Source organism: Catharus ustulatus, chromosome 7 (assembly GCF_009819885.2).
Source record: "Catharus ustulatus isolate bCatUst1 chromosome 7, bCatUst1.pri.v2, whole genome shotgun sequence".
NCBI classification, from domain to species: domain Eukaryota; kingdom Metazoa; phylum Chordata; class Aves; order Passeriformes; family Turdidae; genus Catharus; species Catharus ustulatus.
The window spans coordinates 15,420,822-15,447,616 of record NC_046227.1 but is presented as its reverse complement, the minus strand read 5'-3'; the positions used below and the strand labels follow the sequence as shown (position 1 = coordinate 15,447,616).

The following is a 26,795-nucleotide window of genomic DNA, read 5'->3' as shown; positions in this document are numbered from 1 at the left end:
TTTATGAATGGCACTGGAATACAGGGACAACCAAAATTATTTCAGTGAATTTACAGTAACATAATTGATTTGTTATTATTATGCTCCCTTTCTCCTTTCCCTTTAACTCCTAAAAATACAGTACAAAATATGCTTTCATATTTATTACTTGGTAATAGAGAAGAAAATCCTGTCCAGTCTCTACTAATGCAAAATTATCATTTTTCTTCCCACTGCCCTGCTTTTCTTTGCTGCAGCATAATTTCAATGACTCAAAAAAGGCATTTAATTCCATGAGTCAGAAGAAAGTGGCCCATAGATGTAAGAATTTTGCAGTGATAGAAACCATAAACAGGATTTGAATCATGTTCTGACACAACATTGTGAGAAGGGGAATAACAATTTAAGGAGTTTTTTAACAGAACTATACCCAAACTAAACAGCAAGCATAAGTTAGTGTTCCATACCTCTAGGTTACAAGAAAAAGGTGGTGTCTACATTTTCAGTGATTTCTAGTCTACATAGAACAATTGTGATTGCACTGTTACAAACACACAGGTATATGTACATTATACAAAAAAAAAAAAAATAGTCCTATGCAGATGAGTGTCAATTAAAACAGCTTTACAAGAATGAGCAAGGAGCCTGAAATATCCCTCAGTGCAGAAAGTGTGCACAAAATCTATGCATGGATAAAATTTCACTTAAATTCCCCAAAGAAGGCAAATCTAAGTGAAACACAAATATGCCCAGAGAGTGGTTTTCATCCTTACAGAGATGAAAAAACAATGCCCCTAAAATGAGTGCTGCATTTTTACCTGCAGTGAACAACATCATGGAAACACTTAGTATTTCAAGACAGACTCTGAAATACATTATGGAAATTTAATATAATGTTAACACAGCACAAGTCTCAGCAGTTCCTGCCCTGTTAGTAGCTATACATTTATACTGCCCGCTGTCACTTTGTACCAGGTTTTCAATGGTAAGACTCTGCAAGCCGTTCTGCTCTTCCTGTGCACAGTACCTGTCCCCTTCCAACAGCACCCCATCCTTGTACCAGTGGACACTGGGACGGGGGGAACCAGTCACAAGACACTGGAAGCACACTGAGGCACCCACAAATGTACTGTAGTCAGAAATGAGCCTCACAAATCTGGGAGGAGCTTCTGTGACCTGGAACTCAAAGCTGCAGCTCTCCGAGTCCTCTGCCCTAAACTCAACCCGTTCCTCTTCGGATGGCTCTGCAAACACATCAAAACTAATGTTGACACACTTCTCCCCTTCTACTTCCTGCTCTTGTTGAGTCACTGCCAGCACTTGGATCGCTTTTTCTGAGTCATCTCTGTGCGGTTCAAACTCAAATTCCAGCTCTATTTCTGACTGGTCGCCTGGGCTCACAGTCTTACTCAAAAGCAAGTCACACTTCTGAGACCTGTGGGGTTCAGAGCCTGTGACTGTCTCACTGCTCACTGCGTTTGCGTCCTGCTGAGCCATGACCACAAGGGAGCCTTTGCACGTTGCTTCTCCCAGCCTGTTCATTGCCTGACAGCGATACAAGCCACTATCAGAAGGACCTACAGTTTGGACCTTCAGACTGTGAAGCCCCTCCTTCTGACTCACAACATACTTCCCTGTGCCAGGTGTCACACACATGCCACCTCTGAACCACTGAACCACGGGAACAGGAGTACCCGTTACAACACACTCAAAAACTGCATCCAAGCCTTCTGCCACCTTGAGATCTGTAATGGGCACAGCGAAGCGTGGAGGCATTTCAGTTACTTGGAAATCAATTTTTACATCCTCGTTCTCCCCTGCTGCAAAGCCTGCAGCTTGTTCTAGCAAGGCAAGTGGAAGTACATCTAGGGAAACCACCATGCTCTTCTTATCTGGGCTAAACTCAGGACTGGTTATGATTTTGACCTGCTTCTCAAATTCTTTCACTTCATTTTCATCCAGCTCCACTTCCAGGAGGATTTCCTGTGGTGAAGGGGACCTGGAAGATGTGTTTTGCTCCATGTCAAAGTGTATAACGTGCTGGTGAGTGACAGGGGGTGGCAGTGCCAGTGACCGTCCATCTTCAGGCAAAACTTCCACCTCTGCAACACTTTTAGCTTCTCCAACAATGTTCACTGCATGGCACAGATACTGTCCTTCATCCTCTTTCTGGACATTAGTGATTTCCAGAATATATTTGTCCCCATCCTTCTCTATTTGCACTCTCTCATTCAGCTCCAGCAGAGACTTATTATGGTACCACTTCACCCCTGGCTTGGGCACACCCACCACCTCAGCCACAAACAACAGCGTGCTGCCCTCGCACAACCTCCTTCTGCTCAATGCCTTCAGGAATGCCGGTGGCCTGTCCCTGCCTGAGGGCTCCCGGGCTTCACAGGGGGTCATAAACCCGTTTGCCTGGGGCTGGTCTGGAGGCTGATGCCCCCTCTCACACAGGGGGAGCACGGTCAGGGCATCCACGTACTCCCCAGTGGGTGTCCGGTAGCGTTCTGGTGGCGTGCTGTCCCCTGACACAGAGAAGGGTCCCTCAAACGGTGTGAAATACTGCTCTGAGGGCGTGTTGCAATTTGAACTCTCGGACGGTGTGGAGTAGCGCTCAGGGGCCAAGCTGTACACCGAGCCCTCGGATGGCGTGGAGAAGCGCTCGGGCGGCGTGCTGTACCCTGAGCCCTCGGACGGCGTGGAGAAGCGCTCGGGAGTGCTCAGCGGTGTGTGGTAGGATGCTGATGAAGCTGTTTCAAAGATTTCCACGGAAGAGGGAGGTGTGTAGAAGCGGTCTGAATCAGGTGACTCCTCTCTGCTCCCACTCTCCAGCTCTATAGACATTTCTGACTCAGGAGAGAAGGGTCGGGCACTTTCCTGATGGTTGTTGTAATAATCGTAAACCATGCTGAAGGTAACCTCCTCCACCTCCAGTGAAGTTATACTTTCTTGCTGCTCCTTCAGAACTGTGCCTTTGAGAGTTGGAGTTTCATATATCCCAGTGGATCTTAAATAATTGGCCAGGGACAAATCAGGCTCCAGCTCTGAGATTTGAACAGCACTGGGCTCTGGACCTGCAGAAGTATCCTCCCACATTTCTTCTCCATTCTCAGAGGCTTCCTCAGTGGGAGTACTCTTCTTGTCCCAAGACTCCTTCCTTTGCTCCTTTTGTGCCACAGGATCATCCATTACTAACCCAAGTATGAATTTCCCAAAAGAGAAGCCCTTGGATGTGTTTGGTTCCTGTTGGATGTCTCTGAACACCTCCTCAGGGGAATCTGTGCTTTCCATCTCACAGGTGAAGCTGCTCATTTCTGGCTCAAAGACCTTTTCTGTCCCAGAACCACCATCTTCCTCAGCCTGGTGCCCAGCCTGGGGTCTCTTTTCATGTGCAGCTCTTTTCAAGTCCATAATGAAGCTGTCACTCTGGGCTTCTGTGGTCTCCAGACGTTCCCCACTCTCCCACACATGTGTTTCCTGAACTTCTTTTTGGAAGTCTGGTGTGGGCTCCACTAGAAATTCATTAATTTTTTCCTGAAGTGAGTCCTCTCCACAGACACTCATCTTTGACTCCTCAACTTCTTCAGCAGAATGTCCCTCTTCAGCAGATATCATGACGCTGCCAAGGTCCCCATTAGGAGTTTGCAAATCATCTGTTGCGATTTCTCTTGGCTCTTCCTCTTCCTGGGCATCAACCTCCTCCTGCTGCATCCTGTAGCTCTGACGCAGCTCCTCGCTCAGAGACATCTCTTCCTCAAGCACATCATGTTGGTGCACAGGGGAGATGTTCCCAGTGATGACCTCCACACTTTCCAGTGCTGTGGGGGTTTGTGCCTGTTCTGTGTACACAGTCTCTGCAGCTGGGAAAGGCTCTGCAAGCTTCTTCAGATCAAATGTGATCTCGGTCTCAGGCTCAGATGGCAACAGCTGCTCTCTGAAATGCACTTCTTCTAGATGAACTTCAGCTTCCTCAGTAAAAACCTGACTGGAGTTTTCTATCCCAGGAGGAGTGGGGATTAGGTCTGACAAAGGGCTACATGCATCAGACTCCATTTCTTGCAACATTTGCCAGTCACTTTGTCTTTCCCAGCGTGTGACATCACCATCATCAATCATTTCTTCTTTATGGAGATTATCATCAGCTTTAATGTCCTGTTCAATATCAACTGATCTCTCTTGCTCCTTGTCCTGATCCTCATGCTGGTCTTCTGCATAGAATTCATAAAAGCCAACCTCCTCCTTTGTGGGGGTACTTGAAATATGATCCTGCAGATGGGGCACACTTGGCTCTTCCACAAGAGGCACATCAGGAGTCACTGTCTCCCAGGCAGGGGCATCACCCTCTGTGCACACATCACTTCTATCTTGCTCCACAGGTGATATAGGAATGAAAATTTGTGAAACCTTACACTCCCTTGCCAAAGCAGACTGCTCAGGGGCATGTGCTTGCCCTTGCACTTCCATAAACAATGAACCCTTACACTCCCCTACCAGAGCAGACTGCTCAGGGACATGTGTTTGTTCTTGCACTTCCATAAATGATAAATCCTTACCTTCTCTTGCCAGAGCAGGCTGCTCAAAGGCATGTGTTTGTTCTTGCACTTCCATAAATAATAAATCTTTACTTTCTCTTGCCAGAGCAGACTGCTCAGGGGCATGTATTTGCCCTTGCACTTCCATAAATGATAAATCCTTACACTCCCCTGCCAGAGCAGACTGCTCAGGGGCATGTATTTGCCCTTGCACTTCCATAAATGGTGACTTCAAGATGTCCCAGGACAGAGTATCTGAATGTGGTAGCACCCTGCCTCCTTCAGGCTCCAGCTCCTCAGAAAAGTGACCTGAGTCCTTGGCCACCAGTTCACATCCTTCCCTGGATATGGTAGCATGCAATTCAGTGGTATCAATTCCAAAGCTGTGTTCCTCAGAGACAATTTTTTCCCTGTGCTGCCTCATCTCAGAAATACCATCTGTATAACTCACCCTTTCTTCTGTACTCCCCATTTCTTGCCTTGCATAAACTTCTGTGGTATCCAGCATCATTGTTTCCTCCCTCTCACTTTCCCTGATGTGAGATGTTTCCTCACAATCTTCCAACTGCTCTCCAGGAGGCTGAGACAACCTCAGGGACCAGGGTAGGTGGGCTTCCTCCTCCTTGGGGTGTGCAATTTGCTCCTCTTCATCCTTCCCAAGTATGCTGAGGCCTTGGGGGTGCAGAACACGGTCCATGGCAGGCAGTTCCTCAGTGCCTCCACCCTTGCTATAGAGTTTGGGTGCCCTGGGCTGCACTGTCAGCTCAGAGGCAGTCTGTGCTGTTCCAGCCATGTTTGTGGCCACACAGCAATATCGCCCAGCATCCCTGACAGAGACCTCTTGAAGGTGTAAGCGGTACGTGCCATTCTTGCCCTCTTCAAACCTCAGTCTCTCACTGGCAGAGAGGCTCTGGCCATTCAAGGACCAGCTCACAGCTGGTGGGGGCTGCCCAGACACAGCACACTCCAACATCACTTTCTCTCCTTCACAGCATTGAATATGTGCTGGGGCTTCTGCCACAATTTGGGGTGGTTCATTTCCCATATCAAACGAAAACTTAAATTTGTGCTTTATGGTGGAAGCAGCCCGCTCTGGAGAGGGTCGTGGGGTCTCCCTCATCTCTGTGTCTTGCTCTGGCGTTGGAGTGGGAGCAGTGATTTTGATTTCCACAGGCAACGACAGCAAGTCTGAGTCTGGAACTGCCCTTGGCAGTCCTTTCTCTGCTGTAAAGGCCAGACCAACTTCTACCTTATCCTCCTTCACTTTCTCCTCTTCCTTCTTCTCTTTCTCCATTTCTTCTTCCTTCACCTTCTCCTCTTCTTTCCTTCCCACTACTTTCATTTCCTCCTTTTCCTTCTTTGTGTACTTATAGGCTGGCATTCGCTGCCTCACATGGAGTCCAGCTGAGCTGCTGACTGTGCCCAGTGGGTTGAAGATGACACAGGTGACAGTGCCACCGTGCTGTGGGAGCACAGATGGGAAGGTGAGCGTGGAGCAGCACCCCGTGGTGTGAACAGCAGTGCCCTGGATGCGCCCCACGGGCTTGTCATTGTTGTACCAAGTGACCGTGGGCTGTGGGCGGCCATGGAAGAGGCAGGAGAAAGCACATCTTTGTCCCTCAACAACTTCCTGGGGCTTGATCTCCTGTACAAAGAGGGGTGGGCAGGGCTCCAGGAGCCCACCTTGCACCTGCCACCTCTCCCCCAGAGCCTTGGGTCTGGAGCATTGCTTCACTACCTGCACTGTGAGCGGCTTGGAGCCAACCATTCTGGAAGCCACCTTAAGTGGGCTCGGCTTCTCAGGAGGGATCTCCTGGGGCGGGGAAATGAGGGATTCCTGCTTCTTTCTTAGCGCTGCCCTCTTTGCCTCCCGCAGCTTCTGCAGCTTCCAGCGGATCTCCTCGTCCAGCAGCTCCTCAGCATTGACCACCCTGTGCTCCCTGCCGTGCTCCAGCCCCGCCAGCGGCAGGCTCTGGAAGCGGATGGTTCGCACCAAGCCCCGGGCTGGGGAGAGGTGCCCGGGCTCAGCCTCCTGGCCCTTGTCGAAGGGCGAGCCGGTGCAGCGGAGCACCACCCGCAGCCGGTCCTCCCGGCGCTGCTGCAGCAGGCACCGCCAGCCCTGCCGCGCGTCCCCCCGGGCCCGCCGCTCGCCTCTGCTCGCCACCAGCAGCGAGGCCGTGGACTCGGCCGAGCCCTCGCTGTTGATGGCGAACACGCGGTAGCTGCCGGCGTCGCGCTCCCGCACATCGCGCAGCTCCAGGCTGGCGCAGTGCGAGTGCTCCGTGCTCTCGGTGCGGATCACCTTGCGGCAGTCCTGCAGGACGGGCCGGTTGTTGTGGAACCAGGCCATGTGCGGCGCTGGGCACGCCACCAGCCTGCAGCGGAACAGCGCGGGGTCCCCCTCCAGCACAGAGCTGCACTTCAGTCCCTGTGTGAAGATGGGCTTGCGGTTCTGGGGGCCCGCCAGCACCGCCGCTCGCCCACGTCCCTCGAAGTCCGCCGCGCTGCGCTGCTCTGCAAGAGGAGGAGAATGGGTTACTGCATGTCACGCTCTGCCTACCGCCTGGTTGTAAAAAAGTAGCAATATATTGAAATAAAAAAAAATGGGCATGCAACAGATTTCATCACACACCCAGGAAAAAAAAGTAATTCACTCACCATATTTGTTCGAATAAACGCAACGCCTTGCTCTGTTTTAAAGATTGACACGAAAATCGTTCGTTGTCTGTTCTTTCTTCAGACTGTGGAAATTTCTTCTTGAACAAGCAAAAAAAGAATTTCAAAATAACATGTTCTTCTGCGTGTATATTTTTGTTGCCTGGAAAAGCTGTGTGTCTTTGGGTGGCAAAGAAGACAATCTTACCTGACTTGCAGACAGTAGAATAAACGCCCTTTCTGACCCCTCTGTTTGCAGATATGTTCAAACAATTGAAAAAAATAGTTTGAAATATATATTTTTTTTAAAAAAAGTAAGTAACATGAAATGAGAAGGCGTTTATTCGAACTAATACAGCCACTAACTTCACAGTGTTATGCACGGGGGAAAAAGCAAGCAACATGAACCACGTATGCTATCTGCAAGCCAGGGTAAGAGATGTATAATGATGAATTAATGTATGTAAAAAAAGGTGCAAGGAATCAATGGGAATGTGTAGCTTTCACATAACCTAAACAACAAATGCTCTCTAGTACATTTCATCTATCCATCCAATAGTGTCCATTGAACCGATTAATGTTAGGCTGATAACTTGTTTAAAAGTAATACAATTAAGATTTGTATGACTTCCTTCTGAAGTAAACTATTCCATGCATTCAAAAGGAAATTGAACATATAAGAGCTCTGTGAACAGCTGCAAAGCATGAAGTAAAAGCTAAAAATATGGCTGCACAATTATAGTTTTGAAGTTTTAAACTTATTTTAAAACTTAAATAACCTTATAATGCAGGTAACCCTTTGCATATCAAAACAAACATGCAACATGTTCCAATATGCTTTAAAGTGTGTCTTTCCTCATCAGACACTTCATAGAAGCCGATAAAAACCTTTTCACAACATTACTAATTACTGGTACTAATTATTCTCATTTGTGATTGTACCTTTTACTTCCATTTCAACATCTTCCTCTAGCTTCTCATGAACAATTTTTTCAGGAGCTAGAATAAAAAAAGACAGAGATTTTTGAGCTATAGTTGTTAAATGTGCCAATCAACATTTTATATAGTAAAAACATCCAATCTGTTTTGCAAATTGACATAAATCCACATGTACGTACACACACAAATGCATGCCAAACAATTCAAACACTTGATGAATTTTGAGAATAATCAAATATTTTCAAACTTGTTTATAATGAACATTTTTCTATAAGATTTGCTTTCTTTTTGCAGGATAGGGGAAAGTTTCTAAACCAACATGCCTTTATCATGCTGTAAATCCCTGAAGAAAACATTCAACAATCCACAGACTAATGAGATACTTCTCGTTCTTTATCATCTCCTAGAGAATGAATATAGTGGAATGCAATTATGATGCTATGCATGAGGAATTGATACTTGGAAGGAACATGCAGTTGCCAACCTGTCACTTTCAGATGGGTGCTGCACTCGGCTTGTCCTGCAGGGTTAACTATTCTGCACTTGTATATACCCTCGTGGTCCTGACCAACTTTCAACAATCTTAAACTGCACAGTGGCCCATCGTGTTTTATGGAACACAGTGCAGACTCCTCAACTATTAGCTGATTGCACAGCCAGACTACACAAGGTGTAGGCACACCTTTCATTATGCAAAAGAGAAACACATCATCTCCTTTTTTTACAGTGGTTTCTGAAGGCAGAGTTTCAAGAAACTCTGGCGCTTTGGCATCAGTTTCTGTGACGTCTTCACATGGCACAACATCAGGATAGTATATTCTGTTTCTTTGCTTCTCAATTTCATGTGGTCTTTGGGATGTAGGTATAAACAAGCTCGAGGTTTTCTTTGAAGATTCTTGCTTAACTTCAGGTGCTTTAAACTGACAATCTTTGGCTGCTTTAAAGCTTTTAGTATCTGATTCAAGAGTAATTTTTGTTACTGCTTTGGCTTGTGCTTCTTTTGCTAGGTAAGAATAAAGTTAGGAAAAGGATTAGGTCAGATGTTTTGCAGGAATAAAAACACTCCTTATACTTACAGGGGAAAACCCCAGTAATTAGTATTGATAGAATATGCAATGTATTAGTGCTAAAACAGTGCTATTAAACACGAGTGATTGCACATTTAAGAGCTCTATTCCTGTTAGGCTAATTCTAGGTACCAGTTAAGCCTGTGAGAGTATTTCATGGGACCAAGTCTTGGTCCACAATTACTAAAAAACCCACATCTTTGCTTCTAATTTAGAGCCTTAATTTGGAAAGTAGCAGCAGAAGATTATGTAAAGTGCTTTTGACAGCTCTATAGTGCAGAAAGAAATTTCAATAATTAAGAGCCAAATCAACAGGATCAATGTCTTTCTCATTATGCATCTTAGTTTTCTGGTCTTGATTCCTTTGAATTGATCAGAAATGCTATCACCTGTGGTGATGATACAATTTTGGGTCTTCACTAGTGGTAACACTACTAACATTTTAATACATGGATGTCAGGAAGAGGTAGAAGGAATTTAAGCAAAAAGTAAATACTTATATATTAGGGAGAGTGAAAGGTAGAAGACAGTTCATTTTTGCAGTAATACAATACTTGCACCCATTAATACTTTCAAGTACATTAACTTGTATTGCTAACTTTGGAATTGGAAACTTGGATTTGTTGGAAACATGCTGGAGTTTGAAATGACCTGGTATCTAATTCAAAATTACATCTGATATTCTTTTCTTCCTTAAACTCCTGCTTCAGGAATTAATAAAATATATAAATTCCTACAAGCCTGTTTTGCTTTATATCTCACTGTGTGTCACGAAGGATATGAGGAATAAAAAGCCCGAGACATCTGATTTTATGGGAAGAGGCAAAAAGTTAAGCACCAACTTCCCAGTACTGCACATGTCACTTATGAATAGAGCTGTAAATGCGGAGGAAAAATCCCAGAGCATTATTATTAGAGCTTTCTCATTTAAATACTGATAATAAAGGTAATATGAGTGACCTATATAACTGCTAATATGAAGCTGCAAAAAGTAAGTGATAATGTTAAGTCAGATAACCACCTTTGACTGTTAGTATTGCAGAAGTTGTTGTCCCTCCATAGTCATTATACACAGTACAACTGTACAGTCCTTGATCTGTCAGCTGGGCATTTAGGATTGTGAGCAGAAGAACATTTCCATTTTGTGTTATCTTCACATTTTCAGACAATTCTATCTTTTCACCTTCATGGGCCCAAAGAAACTCATAGAATTCATTTTCTAAGGCACATATGAACTGAGCAGTGTCACCACATTTCACAGTTAGGTCTCTGAGTTGCAGGAGAATCTTTGGAGGGACATCTTTCTTTTCCTGAGAGGTCATCATAGAGATTTTGGTGCTCTGAGATGTTTGAGAAAGGACTGATGTGTGCACGGCTTTAATTTCTTCAATCGATGTAGCCTTCATGGTCAAACTTTCTGATACACTTTCAAAAACCTGTACATGCAATTCCTGTGATGGTTGTTGCACTGATTTAAATTCCTTTTGATAAGTTTCAATGTTGTTCTTTGTGAGAGGAGAAACATGAAGTTCTGATATAGCCTGTGACCGGATAGACTCTCTTACATCTTTCCCAGAACTTTGCCTATCTAGGGCTTGCACTGTGTAATCAAGTGACAAAAACAAAACCATTAGTATCTAAAGAATTTTACTGGGCCATAGTCTGAACAAAATCAAACAGCATGGAGGATGAAAATGAATGATCTTCATTTGAAAACACAGCATGCCAGACGTACTATTCTGTTGACACAGAAGTTATCCATTCACATGTATCAATGACAAGTGATGCCTAAGATAGTCATGCAGATGATGCTCAGTTGGTGCTTTTGTCTTCTTTCACTAAAGTGGTCCATTTTAGTATTGGAAGCTTATGGCACGTTTAAAGGAGGTATTTTCTTTTTTTTTTTTTTTTCCCCCCACAGAATAGTGCAAAATACCTCGGTCACAGCCATAAAGATCACTAAATCTCTTATTTAAAAATCCTGAATACCTTCATTAAAATGTTTCTATTCTTTGACCTATATTGAGATACAAACTTGAAAATTTGCAAATGTTACAGCTTAAAGACAAGAAATGAGAGTGGTTGGGTTACTGAAGGTACTATTAAAGTTAGGTGGGAAAGAAAAGATGTGAAACAAGGAAAAAATTAGTAACAGCATAAAAGTGTGGTATGGAAAAAATTGAATCCCTTTGAAGTAAAAATGGGGTTTTACCTTCTGCAGTCACTGTAAGTGTAGCTGTACAAGTTGTTTCTCCAGCACTATTTCTTGCCTTGCAAGAGTATTGGCCAGCATGCTCTAAGAAAGCATCTACTATTATCAGTATAGCTGTGCCTGTAGACTCATCAAAGTGGAAAACTAAGTCTTTTTTTGGCAACATAAGTTGTTGATTATGAAACCACTGGATTTTTGGTTTGGGCCTGCCAGAGACTCTAGCTTGAAATCTGACTGATTCCCCGCTGCATACCCTGCAGCTTGAAATAGGCTGGATAAAGGTGGGCTTTTGGCCAACAGATTCCTCCTTAAGTGAAACAGATGAAGAAACATGCCAAGGGAACTCTGATGTAACTTCTTCAACCTTTTTAAATCCTGAAAAGAAGCATGCCAACTTTTAATTTCTTACCCTACGCTACAATGAGTATTCTCTCATTCAAGATTTTTTTCTAACTTACAACTTAACAGCATGAATTATTTTCATTCATCATTTATAAAATCTATTGCAAAAAGAAAACAAAATATTTATGGTTAAATAATATCAAGGACAATATAGAACAGTAAATTCTCCAAGCAGTGTTTCTGCTCTAAAACTTTGATCAACGTTTTATCTATTCATGTGAATGTAAAGTATTTCCTTTCAGTTCCCAAGTACCTGTTACATACCTCTATCTGAGATGTTTCTCAAAACTTTCCAAGTAATTTATTTTATAAAAAACCTCCTACTAGATTGTCTTCACAAAGCAAACCAAAGAATGTGTAAGCAAAAAACTTCCATTAGAAAGAAGGTTTTTACTATCTTTGGTGCATGACAGATTCTAAGACTGGAGTATGTTAAGAGGGGGCATGGAACATGAAAAAATATTGAAATGCATTTTCCTATTTATGACATATATTTTGGATATATAAATGTTTGCTGTGGACATTGTAAATGGCAGCAATTAATTGAGTTAAAAGACAACACGACAGACAATTACTCACATCTAAGTATCAGTGTATATTAAGATAATTATTGGAACACGACCTGAACACGACAACTTCTTTAATGACACAGTGTACCTTCTAACTTCAAGGTAGCAGTGCTGGTCACTTGGCCTACAGAATTACTCGCCACAAAGGTATAGATTCCTTCATCCTCTGGATAAGCTTCAGCAATCTCCAGCTGGTAAGTGTCTTCAAACTGAGTCATTCTAAAAAACCGTGATGGCTTGATCTCCTTCTCTTTGCTGTACCAAGACACTTTCAGATCTGCTCAGGCAAAAGAAAGGGGAAAAAAGGCATAAGTTATGATATTATGCTAACAAGCAAACTCAATTTTTATATTTATACCTTTCAAAAATCTTAAACTCAAACGTCTAAATTTAAATGTGCCTTGTATTATTCCAGTGAAGTATGATGAGTGGAAAGTGACCTACTTGTTGCTTTTGGTTTTGATTTGTACACTGGAAATATTTGTATGGGAAAATGGATTCTGGTGCTGATATATTATTGAGTAAAAAAATCCTTCTTCCTTTATTCTGATAGTGTAAAAATTTAAAAATATTTTGGCACTACTAAAATCTGAGAAAGTATCTCATTTTAAAAGTGATTTTGCGACAGTTGCATGATTAAACAGGCTATAAAATATCTAGCTTGAGCTAGTCAGGTTTAGAAATTAAAACAGAACATTCTTCTGCTAAGCACAGCACCTTCCCTCTTTTTGTTGCAAATATTACTTGTGATAGTTCTCAAGAAAGGTTTATATATTCCTATATAAAATGTTGCATTACTTGCACAGATTCTTGTAGACTTAGGAGAGAATTGAAGCAGACTTCAGCTTTTTGTCTCCACCTGTCACTATACTACATCATGAATCATATGTTGTTACTCAACTAGTGTGCTATTACTGTTATCAAAAAAGTGTTTTCAATAGCCAGTTGCACAATATGCACCTTTAAACAACTGTACTTACAACCATGTGTTACCTAACCTAATATAAAAGGTTTTTATAACATGAGTGACAGGTATGCAAATCCACTTGGATAGAGTATTCAGTAAAGGAAGTTTTCAGTAGGAAAATTTTCTTCATCACAAGGACTGTCAAGCATTGGAACAGGCTGCCCAGTGAAGTGGTAGAATCACAGATGCTGGGGGTATTTAAAAACATTTTGATGTGGAAATTAGGGCCATGGTTTATTTCTGGGCTTGGCAGATCTGGGTTAACACTTGGACCTGATATCTATGAGGTCTTTTCCCACCTAAATGGTTCTACAATGAGTGAGCTAGATGGAAAGATCCTTATATTCTGTGATGTAAATGCAGCCTCCACATTCACTTAAATACAGTTCTATTAAAGAAAAAACTACACTAGCATGCATTGCACAAAGGGTGGGCCAGTATTTCCATCATATATTTTCTGAGTTTTAGCAGCACTTCTAAAACAGAATCAAATTTGCTGTAAAGCTTTTTTTTGAAGAAAAATACCCAAACGACCAAAACCAGAGTTTTCATTCAAGAGATGGTAGTGCAAATTATGTATATTTGCATATATATCTTTATAACCAATTTCTATTAATTTTTATAGAGCTGTTACTCAGGATTATTTTTAAATTTGGAGTTTTGATTATCTTGAAATAATTTTAAATTCTTTCGTTTGTGAACTAGATCTTACTATGTGAATATTATATTAGTAGTCATACTCAAGGCCATTTGCTAAGTGAAGAAAGTAGCTTTATTTGACTGTGTGTTAAAGTAAAAAATATTTTAATAGCTCAGTGACGTTCTATATATCTAAATAAAAAAAGCTTATTTATGTAAAATCTACATTTGAAAGGATAATTAGAAAACACTTTTTGTGCTAGGATAAGGAAAGTAACCACAGTTTAGTGTTTGCAGAATGATACTTAGAAATACTAGGAGAAAGATTGACAGTTTCAGGCAGTTAGTGTAGTTAAGGACATGGCAGTGCGTGTCTTCAGAAATTTCATCATGTTCATTTGACACAATTTTCAGAACTAAAAACACTGGTTTTCTCCCATGAAACTCTACATTTTACTCACTGACAGAGTTTTCCAACATCAGTTAGCATTTAAAATGCTGAGAAGTTTCCAAAACAGATCTTCTATTTAGAAACACTTAATATGTTTATGACAGTTTAAAAGTTCCAAGCTTGATGCAGCCTTTGATGCGCTTAACTGAAACTTGTCAGTAACACTTGGCTATGTGTGAATGAAATATCTGTGCTTCTACAGGAAGACTGATCTGAGCACGTGCATTGCTGAATTTTTCTTCTATGTTCAAGAGGAAAAATTTTGAGAGATGGAAAGATGTACAGGATTTCATGAAACCCACCTGTTCCAGTAACTCTGCACTGAAAACAAGCGGAATGTCCCTCAGAGGTAACAGTGTCGCGTAGCGGTATTACGACAGCAGGTGGATACACTGGCATTTCTACCTCAGGAGAGACACTTTCTGGGACTAAAAAAAACAGAAAAAAATGATTGAGAAAAAAGAACGAAAATTTCATTTCACAAATGAAATTTGTGAGCATGGGAAACTCACTTTCGACTGAAAGTGAAGCTGAAGTTGTAGCTACTCCATAGTCATTTTTTGCTTCACAGGTGTACACTGCTTCATCTTCAGGGAAAGTTTCAATCAGCAATAGAGTATATTCTTGTGCATCATGAAGAAATTTGCACTTGAAACCTGGAGAAAGCTGTTGATCATCTTTGTACCAGGAAATTTTGGGCTGGGGTTTGCCTGAGATGATGGTACAAAAGCGGGCAGGTTTGCCAGACTCCACAGTAGTTGGCTCTAGCTCCCGTACAATCTGGGGTGGCTCTGGAGCTGAAAATTGGGGGAAAGCGAGGTGGCAGAGACAGGAGAAAGAAGGAAAGAGACAGAAATCTCATTATTGATATTATTAGTGATTGAAAGCTATTTGCAAAGAATTAAACAAACAAAACAAATTCCCTTATTTTTCCTAATCTTTTGTGCCTGTGGAAATCTGCCCTTTTCCTTGATACAAAGGGAACAATTTAGCAGCAAGTGCCTTATAATTAGCTGTGTTGGTGTAAGTGTTTTTGGTAAAATGTGTCCAAGAATTGTTAGGTTGATCATTCTGAAAAGGCATATCTGTCCATAGATTTATCTGTCCATAGGAGATATATCTGTTCATATGAGCAAAGTAGTTTTATTTAGACTCAAGAATTTTGTGGTCTAGGTAAATACCATGGGAAAAGAATTGCCATGGCATTTTCATCCACTAGTCAGGTGCTTCAGTAGGGCAATAAACATCTATGTACATGAGGAATTTGGTAGTATTCCAAATTATCTCTTTGATTTTTTTTTTTCTTTCAAGAGTTAGAATTCCAGAGAAGCCATATAAAAACCAGAAAACTACCAAGTAATAAAAATAGTGAAAACATTGGTTGTGGGGCCACATACCATTCACATAAAGAATAACAGAACTCCTATTCCGTCCTGCAACAAAAGTATATTCCCCAGCGTCGGAGTAAGTGGTTTCAAAGATGCTCATTCGATGAACTCTCCTTTCCACCACATACTTGTATCTTTCCTCATATTGGAAGTTGATCTCAATACCATCCTTGTACCACTGTGGTTCAACATCATCTTCATTGACTTCAAATTCAATTTCAGCTCTTTGTCTCTCAATGACCTTTGAATAAGTAGAATAAATAATAGAAATTATATTGGTTTTTCCTCTGATCTCACTTTCCAGTTTCCTAGAAGAAGGTTCTGACCTTATGATTACAGATTTGTGTGCTATGACACTTGCTGGTTAGATATTGTTGCTCTTCCCTTGCATTATTCTTTGAGTGACAAAGTTATGAAATATTTATTCATCTCTATAGGTCTTACCTGAACATCTTTATGGGCACTTCTGATGCGAATGTCACGACCTTCCACTATCAAGTTGGCGCTGGATGTGTTTCCACCTGCTACTACAGTGTACTGACCAGCATCAGACATCTTTGTGGAAGCAATGATGAGACGATGGACATACTTCTCTCTCTGAATTTTCAGCCTGAGCACATCAAGAAAACAAAGTGAGCTAGATATCTCCTGGGGGGAAACACACACCAAAAGTTAATGTGGTGTAGAAGCAATAACTTACCTATCACCAATCTGGAGTTCTTGCCCATCCTTCATCCACTGGACCTGAATGTCAGGTTCTGAAACTTCACATTCAAAAATAGCCCTCTTCTTCTCCACCACTTTGATGTCTTTAATATGCTTCCTAAACTCAATGTGACGAGCTAGGGCAGAAAAAAGTACAGTGAGTGCCGTGATATCATTTAAGCTCTTGGAAATCATTAAACATACAAATCAAGAGAGCAGATACCTTCCACGTATAAAGTGGCTGATGAAGCTGCTTTTCCAGCAACAAAAGTGTATTCTGCTGCATCACCAAAATGCACATTCCGTATGGAGAGGGAGTGTGTAAGCTTCTTGGTTCGTATCTGGCATTTATCAGTCGATTTTATTTCTATGCCATTCTTTAGCCATTTATATGAGATGCCTTCATAATTAACAGTAACTTCAAATGTTATTGTATCTTTCTCTTCAGCATTGATGTCTTTTAGCATGGAGGTAATTAGGATGGCTAAAAGGAAAGGAATGGACATGGTTTGCTTTTTTTCCATTCTATTTTACTTAATTTTAAATATATGTTAACCAGATTAGAGATGCTTCAACTTCTTTTAGACAATTTTAGAAATATTAAAAGGTACATTTTGTGTTCAGAATCAGTATTACAATTAAATGTCCCACAACTACTGAATTACATAGGAATCCAAATTCGGTCTCCTACAGTGACCTGGCATTTAGGCATGTTGGCCTAAAGTGAAGAACACAGGATCTAACATTAGAGTTCTTTGTTTCTAAATCTCTTTAAACAATGCTACTGAGGTTGTTAGTGTTATTAAGAAAACAACTTTACAGTCTGATGGTTTTGTCAGAATTTCATTAGGTCCATTAACACAAACTTATTACTGGTAACTGTAAAATATTGTGGTTAATTTAATTTTTACATACGTTTTACAGTCAGGGTTGCACTGACTCTGTCATTTCCACAGACAAATGTGTACTCTGCAGAATCTTCACTGCTTGTGTTCATGATATTGAGCTGATGGAGTTTCCCTTGGACAACTATTTTGAACTTTTCACTCATTTCAATCTCCACACCATTTTTCAGCCAGACAGCAGGCACATTGAAATGAGAAACTTCACATTCAAAAGAGGCAGTTTTGGTCTCTGGGATCTCAATATTTTTCATGGTCTTTGTGATGTGTATGCCTAAAAGGAGGGGAAAAAAGACAGAGAATTTTCTATGTTAATATGTTTGGAAGACTGCCAAGAAACAAGGGTAGCAGGCTGTGAAGTGTCAGGTTGAGTTGCTCAGTGTTGGTGTAACAATTCATACATATAACTACTTTCTTACAAACTAACAATACTTACTTTCCACAAACAGTTTTGCTTTGCATTCAATTTGCCCAACAAGAGCTGTGTATTCCCCAGCATCATCAGGAGATATGTTATGCAGCATAAGCTTGTGAACTTTCCTTTGAGAGATCATCTTGTATTTATCACTTTGTTTAAGCTCAATATTTTTATGGAACCACCGGACTGGTACAGTGTCATGGGAAACACTCAGTTCAAATGAGACAACAGCATTTTCCAAAGCAGTCACATCCTTTGGCTTTTTGATGATCTTGACAGCTTCAGGAGAAAAAGTTAGCAAAATTCAGCACTGTGTATGATTTGAATTTCAAAACACACATTACAGCAAATATTCAAACCAGAATGACTTACTTTCCACATGAAGTCTGGCATTTGCTCCTATTTTTCCAAGTTTGAAGCTGTAAACAGACTCATCAGTGACAGCACAGTGTTTGATTCTCAGTGTGTGAACAGTTCCTTTCACTGTAATTTCATATTTGTCACTTGATTCAAGTTCAACACCATTTTTGATCCATAGAGCTCCTTTCACATCAGGGTGGGTCAGTTCTACACTGAAAACTGCCTCCTGTGATTCTGTCACAGTCAAGTTCTTTAGTGTTTTCTTTATCTTAACAGCTAGGGGAAAAAAGAGAAGAAAATAGGAAAAAAAAAAAAACTTTACAAGGCAGAACAAAATTAAAGCCTGTAGTAAATATAATCATTTTAATAAAACCGAATAACAGTGCTTCATTTTATGCATATAGTAATTTATACAGGTTCCAGCAAAGTCGTGTGCTGGGAACACAGCAAGGAAGCTTTACTCGTAGCATCCATGAGGAATGTTTGGTTTCTGGGGTCTTTTGGGGTTTTATTTGTCTATTTTGTTGGTTGGTTGGGGATTTTTTGTTTAGTTTTTCTTCTTGTTGTTGGATAGGCTCAGGGTTTTGTTTGTTTGGATTTTTATTTGATTTATTTCATTTTGCTTGTGTCTTAAGGCCTGGTCCAAGATATAGTGGGTGATGCTGCAATAAGTCTCAAAGAAATGAGTTAGTTCTAAAAAATACTGACCTTCAACCTTCAGTTTGGCAGATGTCTTTGAGCTTGCTATTTCATAGCTGTATTCACCCATATCCTCCATTTTTGTCGCGGGGATAACGAGCCTTCTCTTCACCCCGTCAGATTCGGCACGGAACTGGTCTGTCATGGCTAGTGGTCTACCATTTTGTAGCCACTGGCCCTCTGATTCAGGATTTGCCACCTCACATTCAAAAACAGCTCTCTGGGACTCAGCCACAGTCAGGTCACTGAGAGGCTTTGAAATGGCACCGCCTGTTGGGAAGAAGAAAAAGCATGTTCTTGTGTTGTGCTGCTGTTCAGCTCTCCCCCATACAGAAACAAAAAGTAGATGTTGGAATTTTTTGCCCTAATTTGCAGCATGCCTATAGTCATTCTGAGCTCTATGAAAAATCTGGAATAGGAATACAACTTGAACATTACAAAAATATGTGTCTTATTTCACTCCTAGTTGTTCTCTTTTATCGCCAGCACAGGTATACTGAGAACACAGAGGATAAACCCCCCTCTCTTTTACCTTAATTACATCAAAAGCATAATGCAGTTTCATACTGTGGTTCTGATCTAGCAAAATATATTAACACTTAAAAGATTTGAGAATTCAAATGATACTAATCACAAAAGATAAGGGGAAAGGCAAAGAGAACATAAAAAAGAAAAAATTAAACTCCTACTGGAACAGCACAATTGCAACAAGTCCATTGGTTACTTTCTAAATCACAGTGAAATAAAAACCTTGGACTTTAACCCTACTAACCTGCTACTATAAGCTTCCCAGATGTTTTCTTCTCTCCAGCATAAAAGACATATTCTCCTTCATCATCTTTCATCATCTTCACCACTGTCAATTTATATATTTTGCCACGCTCTTCAATTTTATATTTTGGACCAGCCTTTATGGGGTGGCCTTTGAAATGCCAAATTACATCAATCCCCGAATGGGAGAGTTCGACCTCAAAGGACACATTCTGTGTTTCAGTGCACGTGATGTCATGAAGACCTCTAATGATCTCAATTTCTATACAAAGAAAAAATTATAAATTTATTAGTTTTTTGCACTGGTTTTGTTTTCAAAGATATTATTTCATGAAGAAATTATTTCACAAAGAACTGTGCACCGTAAAAGACACCAACCTTCAACTGTGACATTGCAGCTTGTTTCCACTTTGCCAACCATTAGCTTATAGTGTCCTGCATCTGATGCATGGGTTCTGGAGAGCACTAGCCTCTGTTTAGCACCTTTACATATAGCTTGCACACGTTCATCAGGCTTTATTTGATTATCATTTAGGTACCATTTTGAGGTGGACACATCAGGTGCTGAAACTTTGCATTCGAGGATGGCTTTTGTTCCTTCAATTACATGAACATCTTTCAGAGGCACCACTATTTCCACACCTGCCAAGTTGCAAAAATATTCATCGTGAGAAAAACTGTGCCTGTAAAAAGCAATCCTAAAGGAGGCAAAAATCAAACACACCTTCAAAATCATCATAGTGACTTACTGTACACTGTGATCTGTCCAGTGGTTGACAGCTCAAGATCAGGAACACTAAAAGAGTAAGTTCCACTATCTTCCTTGGTGGCATCTTCTATGAGCAACATATGGGATTGTTTATCCAGCACAATGTGAATACGGTCACTTGATTGAATCTCTTGGCCATCCTTCATCCAGACACCTTCTGCGTTTTCTAGGGAGACTTTTACTTCAAGCTGCACGATATCTCCCTCACAGACTTTTTGATCAGTAAGTCCTTGAAGAATTGCCATGGGACGAGCTGTGGAATTAAATGAAGTTAATTTATACTTATAAGAGGCAGAATACTGAACATTAAAACATTTTGGGATACAATGATATAACTCTAATACATGCTATAATATGGAAAATCTGTAGAATATAGACTATAAAAGAAATGCTTACGCTTCATCTTCAGTTTGCATTGAGTCCTTTTCCCATCAACAACATAACTATATTCTCCTTGATCGTCTTTATTAACATCTTTAATAGTGAGGGTCTGGCGACCACGGCGTGATGCAATCACATATTTCAGACTAGAAGTGAGTTCAACATCACCATGATACCATTTCCCCTCCGCGTCTTCTGGGAAAACCTCACATTCAAGTTCACCTGAGAAGGATTCTGGCACTTCAACATCCTCAAGTTCTTTAACAAACTCAATTGCAGCACCTAAAGGTAAATAATTACATTTATGAATCATCTTGATTAGATACTCCTGAAGAAAAAAAATGTTATTAAATGAGCCAAAGGGAATAAACAAATAAGTAAATAAATAAATGTATATGTAGAGTGTAACCATTTTACACAAATGCATCTTTAAACTTTCATACTGGATTCCAAAAGTATGAAAGCAGCTAGAAATTTCTTAGGGTGTTAGATGCCTGTTTAAATAATTTTATTTCTGAAGCTGATTTCACTTTAACAGTATGGTATAGTACTGAGCTGTATGCTTCTTACCTTCAACAGTAAGCTTTGCAGTGGTTTTTACAGATTCATCTTCAACCAATGCACAGCTGTAGTCATCAGCATCAGACATATCAATTATTAATACAGAAAGGAAGTGAGCCTTTCTGTCTGAGTGCATCCTGTACTTGTCTCCAGAATGAATCTCAATTCCATCCTTAAACCATTTCACTTTGACAAAGGGTTCTGATGTTTCACATTCAAATGTTGCCATTGTGTCTTTTGCTTTAGCAGTAACATCTTGCAATTTCTGAGTGAAGCTGATTGACTGCTTGGCTGCAAAACAGTATAAAACAATCGATAGTGCACTGACCAAACAGACTCAACACACTATGATGAGCAGTAGGATGAGTAAAAGAACTGAAATTACCTTGTACTAACAGGAAAGCATGGCTAGAAGTTTCACCAGCTATATTTACTGCTTTCACCATGATGCTGGCAGAATCATCAGCAGTCACATCTCTGATAACTAACTCGCAAACATTATCTTCAGGCCAGTACCAGTACACACGATCGGTCCTTTCAATCTGAACACCATTTTTGAACCACTGGCATTCAGGATCGGGTTTTCCCACCACTCTCACACGGAAGTGTACGTCTGTTCCTTGGGCTACAGTCTGGCTTTGAATTCGCTCAAGTATCTTGGGAGCCTCCATGCTTGGACTAAGCTCCACCTTCTCTGGTTTGAATGTTGGAATGGTGATTTTGCCTTCAGGAGGAAGTGCTTTCTTCTCTTCCTCTGGGATCTCTTTGGTCCAGTGAAGAAGTTCTTCTTTTGTCTTTTTTAACATTTCCTCATATGATTCATCTTTTTTGCGAGATTTCAGTTCCACAGCTGTAATGGCTTCATAGTAGCCCTCTTCTGTCCTGCGCTTGAATTTGCTACGCAGCTCTTCAGATTCCTCTGAAAGCTTTTCATGAGTGATCCTTTCAGCCCTTTTCAGCTTCACCACTTCTTTGGTTGTGGCTTCTGCAGGTTTGTCTACCTTCTGTACCTCAAAGAGAAGTTTGCCAGGCTCTGTAGCTACAGGTTCATGTTTGGGTTCGGGAGCACGGCGAAGAACAGATCTGAAGTCTTCCCTCTGCTGGATCTCAAGTTTCACTTTATGTTCAATAAAGCCTTCTGGATTCTCTGCAGTGACTCTCACCTCTCCTGTGTCATATGATTTGCAGTCCACAATATCCAGGTAGTAGATTCCATCATAACGGAGTCTAAATCTTTTGCTCTTACGGATGAGCTGTCCATTGAGGTACCAGTTGACCTTGGGCATAGGATAGCCAGTCACACGGCAGCGGAACCGTGCTGTTTCACCTTCAAGGACTCTTGCAGGTTCAGGAACCAAAACGATTTCTGGTTTTTGTTTTTCCTTTTGGTCCAGTGCAACAGCAGGTAGAGCACCCTCATGGGCCATTCTTTCTAACTCTTCAATTCGCTGGAGTCCCCTTCTGCCTTCTGGCAACTGGGATTCTTCCACAAGACTTTTCTCATCCTTCACGATCAGAGTAGCAGATGTATGATCTGTTCCATATTTGTTAGTTGCTCTGCAAGTAATCACTCCACTGTCTCTGGAATAGGCTACCCCATAGTCCAGGCTACAGTACCCAAACTCATTGATCATGCGGAGTCTGTTGGCTGCTTCCAAGGGCTTGCCATCATGCAACCACTCCACTACCATGGTTGGATCACCAATTGGTGTAAGCCTGCATTCAAAGTGTGCTGGTCCAAACTGTTTGAGCCTTAAAGAGGTGAGCTTCTTCTTAAAAAATGGTTTCTGTTGCTTTTCTTTGTCATAAAGATCTCCTTCCTCCCATTGCTCTTGACCATAACGCAGATGGAGAGGTTCTAACTCTGGTGCTGCAATCTCCTTGGCTTTGTAAGTTCCTTTTGGAATTATTAATTTCCTTTCTGGTTCAGGTTCTGTGTGTTCAACTTCAACATTTACTTTGCAGCGGGTAGTGTCCCGCCCGGCTTTATTGATAGCAGTAGCAGTATACCATGCAGCATCTTGCCTGGCAGTAGATTCAATTTTAAGGGCAGCTGCCCCTTTGGTTCCCTCAATCCTGAAATATTGGGGAAAAAAAAATTAACGTTTTTCCCTTATTTGTCACTCATTTTTGCCCTTCTTCATTCAAAGCCTCCAAAGGCAAGTCTCTGGAGGTAATAGAGTACTAGACATTATGTTTATTCATGTTTGGGAGTGCAGGGCCTAAGAATCAAACATAGAGGAATAATAAAAACTAGTCTTAAAATCTGTGTCAGTTTTGCTTGCAGAGGTCTTTAAAATCAGAGACAAAAAAGTTCACTAAATCTCTGTGATGGTTTTGCAGGATAGCAGCTATATGAAAACACAGGCTGGAAAAAAATGGAACAAATCCTACAATGTATTTCGTATCTGTAATCCTGGCTGCAATGCAAAAGCCCCTAGTGAATCTGTGAAACTGTAGGAACCATTTTGCAGGATGGTGGTTATTTATATTTAACTTCTGTAAAGTATTGTAAACAAAATAAAATAAAATTAAAATTTAACTAGATTTAAATAAATAAAAATCCTTACTTTATTTTGGGGTATTTATGAGGCACAATGATGTCACTGTTCTTGAGCCATACAATGTCAGGATTAGGGTTACCAGTAGCTTTCACTGCCATTTCCAGTTTAGAGCCTTCCTTCACACTGACATTTCTCAACCTTTCCACAAAGTGTGGTCTGACTAGGTCTTCCTTAGCTGAAAGAGCAAACGTAAGTTATAACAGGAAGAAATGACACAGCCATGGTTTTAACTAAGAAACACTCATCAGACTGCTAAAAATAACATGCACAGAAGATACCTTCTACAGTCAGTGTCATTGAGACTGAAGCTTTGCCTGTCCTGTTCTGAGCAATGACAGCCCATTCTCCAGAGTCTTCAGGCATTGCAGGAACAATGATCAATGACTGGGTGCCATCTTCTTTAATCACTATTTTATGAGTGTAGTCATTAATCACTTGTTGACCTGCAGGTACACATGAAAAGAAAACAGTTGCAATCAAAACAGTCTCAATAAGATAAAAAAGACTTTAAAAAATATTATTGATGAAAATGAGACTGATGTACCATTATGGAACCAGTATGTCTCTGGCATAGGTCTGCCAACAACTTTTAAGTCAAATCTTGCTGTCTGCCCCTGTGAACATTTAAATGATGTCGGTTTCAGCACAAAAACTGGCTTATATAGTCTCTCTAGTTGCCCTTCATCAGTTTCTTCTAATCTCCGGCCAGGAGAACGAGAAGGGGAACTGCGGGCAGGAGACCGGCTTGGAGACCGTGGAGAGATAGACCTGGAAGGAAAAGAAAAGACAGATGGGTATGGCAATGTCATATAGCAGGGGACTGACCTGACAAACACATTTCAACCTTTCCCTTTTCATAATTTATTTTAAAGAGTTTGGCCAATTTATCTATGTGAGAAACTGGGAAAAGATTCATTTTTTATTTGTTGTCAATTTTCTTTAGGTTTTTTACAGGAGTTTGTAGAGTTGAGTAGTGTTAGGATACAGCAAGGAAATGTTTGGGTTTTGGATAGTGCACAGATCAAAATAGGCTAGTGCAATCCTGTGTACATGTATGGAGACTGAACACAGGATATGGCAATGCTCAATTTTCTCTGTCATAGAAATACAGGAATTTCAAGGGCAGGAAAAATTACTTGCACACCACACAAAAACTCCAAGTGCAGAAGATATTTTTTCAAAAATGTGATTACTTTAACAAATAAATATGCTTATTGAGCTTGTGAATCTGAAACTGTTGCTGGAAATGCATGTTTATGATTTTACTCTGGGAACTGCATTGCTCATTAAAAAGGAAAACCAGACAAAAAGTTAGCACTCATCTATATATAAACAGCATTTAGAACTTTTCTAGAGGTACACAAACTCCAATAGTTTAAGCTTATTTAACTGGTACGTAATGAGCTTTTGGACTATCACAGCAGATTGAAGTCTTGAAAGTTATATTATTGTGTACCTACCTATATCTTCTCATAACTTCAGGTCCTGGCATATAACCTGGAGTTGCTGTAGGTGCAACTGGCTCAACGTAGAGTTTTGCTGAGCAAATGGCATTTCCTTTCATATTGCTGGCAAATACAGTATAAATTCCTTCATCTTCAGGTAAAACAACAGGCAATCGCAGAGTGGCGCTGCCATCTTGCAGGAGTTCCATGTGGTAGCGCTCTCCATGCCTTATACGTTTGCCATCCTTGTACCATGCCACCTGCACGGAAAGAAACAGTAGACTTCTATGTGAACTCTCCTAAACACAAAGATCCAGCAATGATTTGTACATACAAGACATTACAACTTGCTATTTTTCAGCTGAAAAACATCACAACCCACATATATGCATTAAACATTAACATTTTTACTTGAAATAGGTGAGACTAGTGTAAGATATTTATATAGCAACCTGAAACACAAGTTTTGGAGCTAGAAACAGATATAAAGCCCATTTTGATGAAGAGCAAAGAAACCTAGACTGGACTGCTACTGTGTTCCCCACTGGCCTGGGCTACCTCAGAGATACTCAGAATCAAGACCAAGTAATTGGTAAATCCAACCTACCTCTGAACTGACTAACCAACCTAACTCTATTCTATTAAGGGGCAAATGTAAAATTCAGTTTGATATTAAACCAGAAGACTGGATTTCTTTTGCTGTTTCCTATGCAGAATGTAGAATGTCTGACAATGAGATCTTGAGAGATTTTTTTCAAGTGCAGCATCAAATTATTCACAAAAAAAAAAAAAAAAAAAGTTAATAGATTTGGGTAGATTTGGGTTACCTTTGGCAATGGATATCCAGATGTCTTGCAATGGAAGGTAACTCCTGTCCCTTCAAAAGTTCTGTAATTCTTTAATCTTAAATCGAATCCTGCTTCTACAGCTTCAGATTCAGAAATATCAACCATCATTTCCTCTCCATCTTCTTCAAGAAGTTCATGTAAGGTAGTCTTAATAATTCTGAGTTCAATTTCCTTGATAAGTCTTTCTTCAAAAGAAGAAATATGGAATTCCTATACAGAAAAGCAAGACCATTAGTTCTCTGTGTCAAATAATGACCTTGCAAGTAAATTATTTGTATGGTAAAATGCTGGTACCCAAAATTAGTATGGAGGGATAGACATACCTCATCTTCTACAAAAGTTCTGACCATCACTGTATCTTTTGCCATTTTCTTCCTAATTAGAGCTTGTTCTTTCTCATACTCTTTTTCAAAGTCACCATAGGAAACGGGAGGGGCTACCTCAGCCACTTTAGGTTCCTGTACGTATGCAGTCATTTGAGTTTGGTACATCGTTTCTTGTTGCGATTTTATGTAGGCTTCGTAATCAGCTAAGAATTGAGAACAGATTAATTTTGTTAAATTTCTTGT

At 40.7% G+C, this 26,795-nt stretch overlaps 1 protein-coding gene across 1 annotated transcript in view; it reads right to left on the bottom strand.

Moving 5' to 3' along the window:
* TTN (titin) overlaps positions 1–26,795 on the bottom strand; it is a 238,200-nt gene that overhangs the window by 192,666 nt on the left and 18,739 nt on the right. The window contains 27 exon segments of the mRNA XM_042779450.1: positions 924–5,738; positions 5,973–7,028; positions 8,112–8,168; positions 10,194–10,775; positions 12,447–12,635; positions 14,718–14,843; positions 14,928–15,212; positions 15,813–16,044; positions 16,248–16,413; positions 16,504–16,645; positions 16,732–16,992; positions 17,424–17,684; positions 17,847–18,107; positions 18,201–18,464; positions 18,897–19,157; positions 19,660–19,920; positions 20,037–20,300; positions 20,408–20,680; positions 20,824–21,090; positions 21,379–21,660; positions 21,755–23,445; positions 23,940–24,108; positions 24,212–24,376; positions 24,478–24,701; positions 25,394–25,638; positions 26,206–26,436; positions 26,550–26,755. Of these exon segments, the coding sequence (XP_042635384.1) occupies positions 924–5,738; positions 5,973–7,028; positions 8,112–8,168; positions 10,194–10,775; positions 12,447–12,635; positions 14,718–14,843; positions 14,928–15,212; positions 15,813–16,044; positions 16,248–16,413; positions 16,504–16,645; positions 16,732–16,992; positions 17,424–17,684; positions 17,847–18,107; positions 18,201–18,464; positions 18,897–19,157; positions 19,660–19,920; positions 20,037–20,300; positions 20,408–20,680; positions 20,824–21,090; positions 21,379–21,660; positions 21,755–23,445; positions 23,940–24,108; positions 24,212–24,376; positions 24,478–24,701; positions 25,394–25,638; positions 26,206–26,436; positions 26,550–26,755 (13,236 nt within the window).